At 17.8% G+C, this 13,510-nt stretch overlaps 3 protein-coding genes across 8 annotated transcripts; 2 read left to right on the top strand and 1 right to left on the bottom strand.

Annotated features, from left to right (window-relative positions):
- Window positions 1–627: 627 nt before the first annotated feature.
- LOC413614 (ras-related protein Rab-14) lies at window positions 628–3,914 on the bottom strand. The gene is made up of 7 exons (XM_397056.7): window positions 3,554–3,914; window positions 2,616–2,728; window positions 2,226–2,352; window positions 1,965–2,082; window positions 1,691–1,809; window positions 1,536–1,604; window positions 628–1,436 (listed from the first exon to the last, which is right to left on the bottom strand). Exons 2-7 carry the CDS (start codon window positions 2,719–2,721, stop codon window positions 1,319–1,321), a joined length of 657 nt encoding a protein of 218 aa, XP_397056.2. The 5' UTR covers window positions 2,722–2,728; window positions 3,554–3,914; the 3' UTR covers window positions 628–1,318.
- Window positions 3,747–9,854, top strand: LOC113219301. 3 transcript variants are annotated; one of them, XM_026445758.1, is made up of 4 exons: window positions 3,747–3,882; window positions 5,584–5,678; window positions 6,886–7,110; window positions 9,753–9,814. In XM_026445758.1, the coding sequence occupies exons 2-4, from the start codon at window positions 5,597–5,599 to the stop codon at window positions 9,770–9,772; spliced, it is 327 nt and encodes a 108-aa protein (XP_026301543.1). In that variant the 5' UTR covers window positions 3,747–3,882; window positions 5,584–5,596; the 3' UTR covers window positions 9,773–9,814. The 3 variants fall into 3 exon arrangements, with proteins under 3 accessions (XP_026301543.1, XP_026301544.1, XP_026301542.1); XM_026445759.1 differs by lacking the exon at window positions 3,747–3,882 and adding an exon at window positions 4,954–5,145 and having other exon boundaries at window positions 9,722–9,854; XM_026445757.1 differs by lacking the exon at window positions 3,747–3,882 and adding an exon at window positions 4,982–5,173.
- LOC414036 (ankyrin repeat domain-containing protein 39) lies at window positions 7,918–12,633 on the top strand. 4 transcript variants are annotated; one of them, XM_026445756.1, is made up of 3 exons: window positions 7,918–7,936; window positions 11,930–12,071; window positions 12,158–12,633. In XM_026445756.1, the coding sequence occupies exons 2-3, from the start codon at window positions 11,963–11,965 to the stop codon at window positions 12,616–12,618; spliced, it is 570 nt and encodes a 189-aa protein (XP_026301541.1). In that variant the 5' UTR covers window positions 7,918–7,936; window positions 11,930–11,962; the 3' UTR covers window positions 12,619–12,633. The 4 variants fall into 4 exon arrangements, with proteins under 4 accessions (XP_026301541.1, XP_016772485.1, XP_016772483.1 ...); XM_016916996.2 differs by lacking the exon at window positions 7,918–7,936 and adding an exon at window positions 10,466–10,565; XM_016916994.2 differs by lacking the exon at window positions 7,918–7,936 and adding an exon at window positions 10,496–10,676.
- Window positions 12,634–13,510: the final 877 nt, after the last annotated feature.

Below are 13,510 nucleotides of genomic sequence, written 5' to 3'. Positions count from 1 at the left end.
ATCAATATAAACTATAAGATAATTTTACAATATGTTAAATAGAATGTAAATAGTAATTTAATCTATTTTATTAAATTAAAAATAACATAATGTTCTATCTTAAATAAATTGTTCTGCTTTATTTTAAATAAATTTCTTGTTGTTTATCTCAATCAAAGATAATATGTAAAATTGTAATTTTAAAAAAATTTACTACTAAACATAATATAGCTGTCAATTAAAATAATAAAAAATTTTAAATAATTTTTTTTTCCATTTTTTAAAATTAATATAACATGAAATGAGAATAAAGATTAAACATATAATATCAAATATATAAATTAATACATTTTTAGCTGTGTAAGAATGTTGATAAATATAATGTAATGTCATGAAAAATATGTCTTATTAAAAGGAAGGACTAATAGTTTTTAAAATCTTTGAAATAATAGCAATGATAATGTAATTATATTATATATTAATTATAATAATGTATTGTATTATTAAATATTTTTTTTATCAAATTAGAAACATAGAACATTCCAAAATACTTAAAAATTAAAATGTTTTTCAAACTGAAAATAAAAATTATATATTTAAGTTTAAATTAGCAATTTATATGTTTTGTATGATATGAAAGTGGAGTTGTAATTATGGAACACTAGAGTTGACATTAATTCTATTTTTCATTATGCGACTTTATGACAACTCTGATGCTATTGAGAAATTCAGATATATTAACAATCTTTTGCACTTAAGATTATAATACAATAACTTTCAAATTGCAAATTATATAACAAACATGATCAAACGTGCTCAATCTTGTTACACAAATTCAATTTACAATGATAAATGTTTATCTTATTTGGCTGCGTCACATTCACATTTATCATATTCTTTTGTGATTAAGTAAATATTTTATATCATGTACATGTACATGTGTACAATATATGTGTAAGATTTGTGAGTACAATATATACCTAATATTCAATTTTTTTATGCAATAAAGTATACAGCATATGCAATAATATTTGCATATATGCAAATTACAATAACCATAAAAAAGCTTTAACATTGAAATATCAATATCATTTTCAATGTTAATACAGAATTACTGTTATCAGTACAATTTATATGCATATGTAGACTAAATCATATATCTGTATTTCATTTCTGTAAATCAAATCTAACTAGAAAAAAAATTGATATCTCTTTTTGAATAGATCTCATATGAAAGGGATAAAGACAGGAGACTATTTGCTTACTATACTTAGTACAAATCATATATGCATCAATAGTACCGATGAATTCATATTTCTATATACAAACAAATATAAACCTAACAGGAGCAAGAATCTTTTCCACCTTGTTGTTCATTAGATACACCTTGAAGATTAGTACGACCTGGTTGACTTGGATTATGTTGAACTCCAGATTCAGCTGCATTTAAATCCAAACTATAAACAAATTATTAAATTATTAAAATAAAATTTTTAATAAAAATTTGAAATTGTATTAATCAAATTATATTGCAACTAAAATCAGTTTTTACTGACCGGCCATCTTGTATACTTTGAAATATTTTTTTTGCTGTTTCCAAAAAGGCCTCTTCAACATTGTGGCCTCTAAGAAAAAAAACATGAAATATAATTTTTTCTAATTATATAATTTTATTATAGATCTATATTTTAATTGCATAACTTAAGCTTACGTTTTTGCACTAGCTTCTACAAACATAAGACCATTTTCATCAGCAAATTGTTTTGCTTCTTCATAAGTAACATCTCGTTGACCTTCTAAATCACTTTTATTTCCGATTAAGAATATAACCTGTAAATACAATATGTAAAATTTTTTTTTATATAAATAGTATAAACCTATTATTTATAGAGTATGAGAAATACATCATTCAACAGTTCTGCATCAATGTAGTTTACACTTTACAGACGTAAATACCATTATGTAAAATATCATATTTTGCATACAGTGCTTGGATTTGTTAAATTCCTTGTATCTGTAAGCCAGCTGCTAAGATGATTATAAGTTGAACGACGAGTTATGTCATAGACCATTAATGCTCCAGCTGCACCTCGGTAATAAGATCTATAATATATATGTGTATATATGTATATATATATATATATATATATATAGATCTATAATTATGTAGACAAATATATATCTATTTTGTTATTGCCTTTTTTATTTAAAATATTACAATTTAATAATTATAAGAGCATATAGACCTAGTAACTGCTCTAAAACGTTCTTGACCAGCAGTATCCCATATTTGTAATTTTATTTTTTGCCCTGCAACTTCAATAATTCTTGTTCCAAACTCAACACCAATAGTATGTGGGCAATCTGCCATAACTATAATATAGAAAATATTTTCTATGTTATTTTAAAAGATATTTAATAATTTATATGAAATATAAATTTGTATTATTTATAAAGATTATAAGAATTATATTTTATTATTTTTAAATATTTTATTCATCTATAATAATATAAATATAAATATATTTATAAAATATAAATATATTTCTGATATTATAAAAATAATATACTTTTAACCTTTAATTATAACATCTTTATTCTATTCATTTTTTTCAATTATAACACTAATAACTTACATTTTTTTTCTGTAAACTGATGAAGTAAGCATGATTTTCCTACTCCCATATCTCCTATAATAATGTATTTGAAGATATAAGAATAATTATATGGTCCTGTTGACATGTTTTATCTGTAAATACATAATTTATAAATCTTTAAATTCTTGCAAAATATATAAATTAATATAATATAAGTTTATATATCAAAATCAATATTATATGCAATTTTTTTAATTTTCATATTAATATAATATCCAAAACATAGATATATTATAGAACACTAAACATTGTATAATTTAAAATAAAATTTATTAAGCATATGATATATTAAAAATACATAACAAAAAAGAATCCATAAGTGACAATAATACAATGAAAAAAATTATAAAAAATATTTTCATTATACATAAAAATAAATTTACATAAAAATAATAATTGTAAGTATATCATTATACATAATCATTATAACATAATTGATAAATGTAATATCAATGTTTCAAACAAATTTTTCATAAATATTAAAATAATAAATAAAATTTTATTATGATTATTAATAAATTGAATGATTATTTTGTTAATAATGAATAAGTTCATAGAAAAATTATATATATTAAATGATATCACATTAATATTAATCATTTTATTAGAATATTATTTTGTAGAAATTAAAATAATAATATACTATGGTTATAAAAATATAATAATACTATGTAAAGATATGCTTATTCAAATGTTTTTCAATAAAATATTAATGATAAAATAATAATTGTTTAAATTACAATTATCACAATATTATTTAAAAATATTGAAGAAGTTATAAATTATTATATAAAAAAATATGATAAATAGTAGTTTTGAAATTTATAAATACAAACAATCAAATTGCAATTTCTTTGATGACAACTGTTTGCTACAAAAAAGTTTCTGATGTCAACAATGCATCGTTGTCTACTCACCGTTTTGCAGTATACTACTGTGGAATGTTTTCCCACAAATTGTATTATAAAGATTTTGTTAAAATATTATTACTACATAAACAATAAGTACTTGTATTAAAAATACAAATAATAATTGTAATAATGTAAATGTATTGCAATTCTTTATATCACGCGCAATATGGCAGATCACTGTCGCTAATAACGATGGCGGCGAATAAATGTCAAACCACCTGTCACTACTTTTTAATTATTCTTTTTATTAATCTATACTAATGCGTTATACAAATTTAATTTTAATAATACAATTATACGTTTTAAAAATATAAATGAAAATAATTTTTCCAGTTGTAAGTATAATATTTTCGAATCTATAATTTTGTTAGACCATAGAAAGATAAAGAAAGATAGATATCATTTTATTATAATGGCAATAATTCTGAGTGTATATACGAATTGTAATATATTTCAAAATTAAATAATTAATCAAATTATTTGTTATATTATAAAAAAATATCTCAAAATTTATGCTAAATTACATATATTTTTATATATCAAATATAAAAATTATTATTACCAATTGATATACGATTCATATGATTCATTACAAGTATATGAACCAACCGTATTTCAATTCTATTTAAACGAAGATATTGATTGGTTTTTTTTTCTATTTTATTTGTAAAATTGATTAATATTTATTATTAATCAATTAATAAGTATTTAAAAATTGCAATTACAATAAACAATGTAACACTCTATAATTAATATTTAAATATCTGAAATTATAATATATATTCTTATTTAATAAAATATTTATATAAAATATTTGTATGAAAAATTGAAAATTTGTTTAATAATATAAAATATTGTTATACGTATCTTATTATAATATTCATATGTCATTAAATTTTATACATAAAAATATTAAAAAATATATAAAATATCTTTATTATATTATTATTATATAATTTAAATAGAAAAAAATAATTTAAATCTTTTTATACAGAATAGCAATATAATTGAAAATATTTAATATTTTTTATTATATATATATATAATATTTATAATATATATTTATAATATATATATATTTATGAATTTTTAATACACTTTTATATAAAGCAAATAAAAATTAAAATATAATTTAATTTAAGTAATTTAATTAATAATCTTTCTAATAACCTATGTAATAACCTTTATTTTAATTTATCTTTCTTCATTTTTCATAAATTATATATTTCTAAATAATAGAAATTAAAATTATTTATGATAATTAATTGAAAAATTATTGAAGGATTTTATTTTAAAAAATAATTGAATTAAAAATCAATCAAATATTTTTCAAATTTAAGTAGTAGGGAATGAATGTTAATACTAACATAGTTTAGTTAGCATGCGCTTGTACATGCAAATGTTGTGTTATGTATTTATTCTTTAAAGGTTGGAATTTATGTTTAACATAACTTCGTGAAGTTTTTCATAAGTTTAAAAGTCTTGACAGTGTCGATAAAAATTTAATTTACTTTATTGTTTTTGATTATCATTAATAAAATATAAGAAAATTTTTGGTTAAGAATAGTATTAGTGAATCAAAAAGTTTCTGTTAACAGGTGAATACACATAATTTAAATATAAAAAGTTAGTGAATACTTATTTATAAAAATAAAAAATAAAAATTTTTAATTTATTAATAAAAATAAAATAATTTTGAAAAAATTAATAAATATATATCACTTATATCATAAATATTAAAAATATTTAATATATCAATTATTAAACAATAATTTATTTTCTTTATTTACATGTAATACATTATTTAAATAATAGGTTAGGTTAGGTCAAATCAAAATTTTAACAAAGTTTGATAATAAATATTGTTAAATATTTGTATATATCATATTTGTATTTAAAATGTATTTTTACATTTAAATTTTAGTTTTTATTATCAAAAATTAAGTTTTTATGTATATATTTATATAACTCAAATTATATGTTTACAAATAATTATGTTTTAAATATAATTTAATTATTAAATAAATTTGTTTTAGAATAATATTACAGATGCCATACATTTTGGTACGTGGTAATCTTGCATCATATGGTCATCGATATCCATGGAGAGTTTTAGTATCAGGTCTTAAAGGTATAATTCTTTATTTTGAAATTCAAAAACTTATATTACTTATTATATTCAAATATAATATATTACTATATATTACTTCATTCATGTATATGTTAATAATTTTAAAAATAAATTTAATGTTGATAATTGATATTTTCTAAATATACAATAAATTTTTAATATCTTATATTTTCTATTTTATATTTTTCATAAAGAGAAGTTTTTGGAAGTTTTTATTATTTATTTTCTATTATTTATATATTTTCATAATATATGCAACTATATCAAAATTGGATGTGTGTGTGTTGTGTTGCGTGTGTGCATGTGTGCATATATATGTGTGTGTGCGCACGCGAATATATTTACATATACATCACATATGTATAAAATATTTATACATATATATATTTTTCTTATGTTTGCACGCCCACGCATACAAACATAAAATAATAATAAAAATAGACGATAAATTATAAATATATATTAAATATTGAATTCTTTTCTAGAAAATTTTCAAAATGTAATATTTATCATATATATATAATATTTTTATAATAAATAAATAAATATTTTGTTATTAATAAATAATTGTTATTAATAAATAAAATTGTACTAATAATAATAATATTTTTCTAGCAATAATTAATATTAATCATATTAATATACAAAAAATTCGTATTAAAAAAAACACACACACTATATATATATATATATATATATGTATATATATGTATATTATTTTTTTTATTCGGATTAATAACTTTGAATAAAAAAAATATTTCGATATTTATAATTTATGAAATTGTATATAAAAATAATATTATAATATTTGTCACGATATATAAGAATTGTCATGATTATAATTAAAAATTTTAAATTTATCGATTTTTTTCATTTTATTTAAATTGATATTTTTCATAAATGTAAAAATGATATTAATGACTTTGAGTAAAATATTATATATCTACTATCGTTTTTTCATCAATTATCATCATCTATTATCATGATAAAATGATAAAAATTATCATATAGATTGTAAATAAGATTGATTTTATTACTTTTTATTTGAAATCCGTTAGAATCTACGACTTTTATATAATTCTTGTTTTCTGTTTTTCTGTTTTAATTTATATAAAAATCCGGAAAAAAAATATTGAAACAATAAAAAATATACGAAATTATATCAAAAACTATTATAACTATATATAATATTATTCACGTGTTGTAGCATCCGATATAGAACAACTGAGTCGTTTTGCTTCTGGAGGATATAGTGATGATTCGACAATAGTGTATTTACAACATCCTTGTGTAATATTAACTGCTTTAGAAGTTCTTGGTTACAAAGTCGTAGCATCTTCAAGTACTAGTGTTAAACAAGATTATAATGAGTATATGTGGACTATGAGAAAAGATTTTTCTGAACCTGAACCTGAACCTGTTATTAAAACAGGTATGATATTACAACAATTATATATATACTTTTATTCTCATTAATAATAACATGATTAGATACGTTTACATATTTAATTAAAAATTGAATATACTATATTATATATATCTTTAATATTTTAAAATTGAAAAGAAATATGAATTTCCAAAATATTTTTAATTTTAATATAAAATTTTAATTAAAATAATGTATATTAATTAAAATAATGTATATAAATTACTTTAAACATCAGAGGAAAGAAAGTTATTAAATATATATATAAACAATAAAAATGTAATAACGACAATAAAAATAATAGCAACAATAAAATATATTTTTTATAATTTTTTTTGTATATAATAATAATAATAGTAATAGTACTAGTAGTAGTAATAGTAGTAATAGTAGTAGTAGTAGTAGCAGCTGTAATAATGTAATAATAATAATAATAATAATAATAATAATAATAATAATAATAATAATAATAATAATTAAATCTTCTTTGTTAAAAAGAATACACTATGATTAAATACAAATTCAATGTATTACAAAATATACAATAAATGTATAATTCATTAATCTATCAATTTATTAAAAATGCTTTTTGTATTTGTTTTTTGTATTTTTGTTAAAATAACTATATTTCGATATAACTATATAACAATATTTCGTGTAATGTTGATTGTGAAATTGTTCTATTATATTAAATTTTATACAATTTCAATATATTTCAATACATTGTCGAAATTAAAATATCATTTATATAATTGAAAAATATTCGTCATCAATTTTATTATTTTTTTTATAAAAATGGCAATAATCACAAATATAGTTTTAAAGAGGTTATGTATGTAATAATTGACGTTTAATTCAATATCATTGATTTTGTATCATATATATTTTATTTAACGGTTACGTATATTGTTTGGCATTTTGTGCAATTCGCCTAAAATTTTCTGTTGTTATAAGCTAATATATATATATATTAATAATTTTCACTGATATTACAAATTTTTTATTGATTTTTATTGTAAGCGTAAAAGTTGCATTATACACGATTTATTTCAGTAAATTTGACAAATTTTAAATAAAATAATTAATACATAAGATTGATTTGATGCTGTGCTAATTATATATTTTTGATTATAATATTTAATTATATTGTAATAATATCTTTTAATTTTTAAGTACGTTTATTTTTTTATGTAAGTTAAATATTAGTTTTGATTCTGTATCTATATAATTATTTATAAATAATATTATATAAATAAATTTTTATTTTATTATTATTAAATGAATTTACTATTTTTAAAACTATAAATTTTATAAAATATATATAATAAATAAAACATATAAAATTAAAAAAAAGTATAGCTGATATATAACAAACTATATTTAAATAATTAAATTTATATAATAAAAGTAATTACTCAAGTAATTACTTTATAAATTTTGTAATCATACGTTCAAAATACCATATATATATATATATATATAATATAATATATTATAATATATTATAATATATAAGAGAAATGTCCAAAGTATTTAGAAAATATTAGATGTTTTTTTTACATAGATGACATATAGAAATATAAATCTAATAATTTTAATAATATAAAATACACAATAGATAATTGTAAACAATAGAGAAAAACAAAAATTATTCAATTGTTCAGAATATTACATATAGTTACAGAGTTAAAAGATAATTAGAATTATAAAAAATTATTATTATATTATATATATATATATATATTATACTTATAAATATAAAACAGTAATATAACAAAATATGCATTTTTAATTATGCAAAATAATAAATGGAATTAGACTAATCAAGATAATATAATTGAAAATAATGATACTAAAAAAAGTTGCTTAGTTTAAAAGTTAATAGTTTAATCTGAAATTTGTTGCATTCCATGAAACTTGTATGATGCAATTTAAAGAAAAACAGATAAGATAATTGACTAAATAAAATAGAAATAAAAATAATTTCATTTGTATTTTAATTTTATAACAAATTTTATCTGTTGAATGGATATATATATATATATATATATATATATATAATTACATTTTTATGCATATGATTATATTTTTATTTTCTTCATTATATAAATTATAATGAAGAAAATATAAAATATTATTATCAATTTATTAATTTAAGATGAAACATGATTTTTTTTTTAAATTAAAATAAAATCATTATAATGTATTTTATTATACAATATTTTTAAATAATATATTAGAAATATATGTTATTATAATTATATTATTAGAATATATTATTTTAATTAACATATATGTAATTAACATATATGTAATAACTTATCTTTTCCTCTGCTATATAAAAAATTAAATCATAAATTTATGAAATTAAATTATATTATATAAATTTTACTTTTTTTATATACATAATTATACGTTTATTTTTTGTTAATATAGAAATATTCGATTTTTATTTAGGAAATTATATATAGTTATTATTATTGTATATAATATCATTTTATCAATTTAAGAAGAAATATTTTTTCTCTATTTAATCTGAAACATAATACTAATCGAATTTTTTCTTTACAAGAGAAAATAAAAAAGATACAAAATATTTTTGTATTTTTTCCAACAGCATTTTAGAAGCAATATTTTTCTTTTAACAGTAAAAGACAACGAAGTCTAGCAACCCCTTTTAGCTGAACAATGTCGCAATCAGGAAATGCAATGATCGGAAAATTAGCCAATGTAATAAATGATGAAAATTACTATTATGTTGGTGTAAAAGCATCTCCATTTGCGAATGATTGTGTTGTCTTTGGTTTAAATTCGGATGAAATTTTGGCTCTTTCCAAGCGTTTTCCGAATTCTGGATCAGATGTGGTCAACGGTGTTATGATTAAAGGTTACCATTGTCTACTTTTTATATTTTTTTCTTGGAATAATTATAATTTTTTAAATATTTAACTAATCAATTTCTTGAAATATTGTTGTAATATAATTTATAAAAGTATTATAAAAAATGTTAAAAAATATCTCTAAAACAAATAGATACAATTGCAATCTTTAAATAATATATTTTATCAGGAAATTAATAATAAAAATAGTGATAATATGTTAATAGAAATAAATTTATGATTAATAATATTTTTCTTGATAATATTTATTATATTTTTATCATTTAAAATTATTTTTAAATTTTTAACAATAAAATATAGAAATTTATTATAAGAATATTATATATTATTAAATTCATAATAAAATAGCAATAATATTTTTTTAAGATATTATATTCAAATATTTTTATCAAAATTCAATATTAATATGTTTTATTAATACGATATTTCTTTTTTAATTTGAGCAATAAAATTTATTACAGGACCACCTTTTTCCATCATTAATGCCTTGGCAGAATTAGGATATCGAGTTATTTGTAGCACGGGGGAGGCCGAAATACTTTGGACATTGCAAAGGGAATTGTAAAGTCAACAATTTATATTCTCAGGATTATATTTATAAGAGAAAAGTACTACTTATATACAAGACAAATGCGAGTAAGCTTGCTAATATGCATGCAAATTGAAAAAAAAGTATTTATATTATTTATTTATATACGAAAAATTTATACATGTAAAACACATAGTATATGAAGTTCATTTTTATTATCAAATTTTTATCAACATTTTTTAACTTGCTCTCGAGATATGTACTTTTTATGAGATATATTTGTATTAGTAATTTTTCATGAAAAATTTTGGCAATACTTTTCACATATTATATTCGTAAAAAGTATTCGTATAATAGATTAAAACAATCATACATCGAAATGTATATTAAATGCATTTAATTTTTGCAATTTTCAAATGAATTTTAAATAAAAAGTCTTCAGTTCATTTTTATATATGAATTAATATATAATAATAATAATAATAATAATAATATTAATAATAATGATATTAATAAGACTGTATAAGATATAGATTCCAGTTTCTATATATTTCCGATTAAATTAATTTTTTTTTTCATAGTTAATTATTTTATATATTAATTTAAAAATGCATAGAAAACGATCATTAAACAAGCATATAAAATTATATAATAGAATATAGAAATGATAAAAAAAAATATACTTAATTTTATTCATTATTTTTAATTTGTGGAGAAATTATTAACAACCTTTTAAATAATATATTAAAATTCAGAATTTTTCTTTTAATAAAGAAATTTGATGCATTTGATATATTAAATTCCATGATATGTAATATGCATTTTAATTCTAAAAAAAATTGTTATTTTTTGTCTATATTCAAAATATTATTTATAATATATAATATGTAATGGAATCAAAACTAAGATTATTATATAATGTGCGATAGAATTTGTATCGTATTCAATATATGTTAGCACAGCATCACGCTTCAAAATGAAAAGAAATTATATACTAATTAATCGATATATTCTATTTATTATAAAATAATTGAAACACGATATGTTACATAAAAGTCAATTTTATATACCAATCTTATTTTCATATATGAATTCGATATATTCACTATATATATATATATATATATATATATATATATATATATATATAAAATATATGTAAATGAAATAAATTTTTTTGCATATTGTAAATGAAAATTTGTTAAAAAATATATGATTAATATAATCTAAAAATGCTTTTTTACATATATATTTTCATTATTATTTATAATAATTTATGAAAAATTATTTTTCATCTATAATGATTTAATACTTAAACTTGTTTAGTAAAAAGATTTTAAGTGCAATTTTTATTTATTTATTTATTTATTTATTTTTTTTTGGAATGGAACGATAGGTAAATCACTCAGATACTAAGTCTACATTAAACATGGAGCACAATCATAGTTATAATGATCATAATAAATGCTGCAGTACTAATGTCAGTGTTCATCAATCTCTAATGGAAATGGAGTTTGAACGTGGTATATGGTATGCTGGTAAATAATTAAATTTATTCAATTTTAAATACATTATTTTAAATATTCAAGATTTTATTTTTTACTAATAGTTATGTAACTTTTAGCACAATATAATGATTTGGATCGTGTAAAGACATTATTAAAGAAAGGTGTTTCTGCTAATATAGAAGATTCAGCTGGATATACCGCATTACATTATGCAGCTAGAAATGGACATTATAAAATTTGTAATATGTTATTAGAAAATGATGCAGCCGTGAATGCACAAACACGCTGTGGTCGTGCCACTGCTCTACATAGAGCAGCTATGCAAGGTCACTATAACATTGTTGAACTTTTGTTAAAATATGATGCAAATCCTAATTTAAAAGATGCTGATGATTATACCCCTTTACATAAAGCACTTATAGCACGCTCAACATCAGTTTGTAAATTATTAATACCATGCACTAATCTATCATTATTGAATAACAATATGCAGAGTATAGAACAATTGGTAAATGAAAAATTTCCTGATATTTTACCATTTTTATTAACATATATAAATAAAGAAAAAAATAAATAAATGATAAATAAAAATAATTTGAAATTTTTAATTTTTATATATTAAAAAATAATATGAGTGTTATGATATATGTATTCAGTAAAACAAATATATAAGAAGAATGTAGTATAATTATGAAATTATTTATTGTATTATTTATTGAATTATTTTAAGAATATTTAAGATAAAATAAAATAATTTTTGATAAATAGATATAAAATGAAATTTTGATACTCAAATATTTTAATAAATCTATAAAATATGATTTTAAAAAATATTAAATATTATATTTTGTATAACTTTTTTTTCTAATTTATTAGTAATTAAGTCATATACTACATATAAATATATTTTTAATGCTAATAAAGTGATCTGTACATTTTCGCTTATATTTAGTATTTGAATATTTTGAATATTAGAGATATATTTTTAATATTTAAAAATAAAAGAAAAAATATTTTGTTAATTATTGTAAATTTTTAATAAAATTAATAAAAATAAAAATAAAAATTTCATAAAATTTTATTTTGTATTTCATATATATACATATTATATTATTGATTATATTAATTTAATATGTAAAATTTGAATTATAATAAATATATATATATATATATATATATATATATTATCTACTTATCAATCAAGAAAAAAAATCAAGAAAAAAATTATAATTTCAAATAATTTATATATTTAAAAATTTGATATTATTTTCAAATATAAAATTAATCTACTGATATGTCTATGGATAATAAACGACGCATTATTGGAATTAATATGATAGATTATTGATAGAATTTAACAAAATGATTTATAATTTGCAAAAATAAAAAAAATAAAACTATTATAATGTTAAATGGATATTAATTTTTAATAAATAATTTTATCATATTATAATATATTACGATATATT

Source organism: Apis mellifera, linkage group LG16 (genome assembly GCF_003254395.2).
Source record: "Apis mellifera strain DH4 linkage group LG16, Amel_HAv3.1, whole genome shotgun sequence".
Taxonomy (NCBI): Eukaryota; Metazoa; Arthropoda; class Insecta; order Hymenoptera; family Apidae; genus Apis; species Apis mellifera.
The sequence above is the reverse complement of the archived record's forward strand: the minus strand, read 5'-3'. Positions and strand labels throughout refer to the sequence as shown.

Bases quoted from the DNA above. Each gene is read 5' to 3' on its own strand.
- LOC413614 (XM_397056.7), bottom strand. From the start codon at position 2,721: ATGTCAACAGGACCATATAATTATTCTTATATCTTCAAATACATTATT. The intron at 1,810-1,964 runs GTATGCAAAATA...TTGTATTTACAG, and splicing joins ATTTAACAAATCCAAGCACT to GTTATATTCTTAATCGGAAA. The intron at 1,605-1,690 runs GTAAGCTTAAGT...TTTTTTTCTTAG, and splicing joins GTAGAAGCTAGTGCAAAAAC to AGGCCACAATGTTGAAGAGG.
- LOC113219301 (XM_026445758.1), top strand. From the start codon at position 5,597: ATGCCATACATTTTGGTACGTGGTAATCTTGCATCATATGGTCATCGA. The intron at 5,679-6,885 runs GTATAATTCTTT...CACGTGTTGTAG, and splicing joins TTTAGTATCAGGTCTTAAAG to CATCCGATATAGAACAACTG. The intron at 7,111-9,752 runs GTATGATATTAC...TTCTTTTAACAG, and splicing joins TGAACCTGTTATTAAAACAG to TAAAAGACAACGAAGTCTAG.
- LOC414036 (XM_016916994.2), top strand. From the start codon at position 10,635: ATGCGAGTAAGCTTGCTAATATGCATGCAAATTGAAAAAAAA. The intron at 10,677-11,929 runs GTATTTATATTA...ATGGAACGATAG, and splicing joins GCATGCAAATTGAAAAAAAA to GTAAATCACTCAGATACTAA. The intron at 12,072-12,157 runs GTAAATAATTAA...TGTAACTTTTAG, and splicing joins ACGTGGTATATGGTATGCTG to CACAATATAATGATTTGGAT.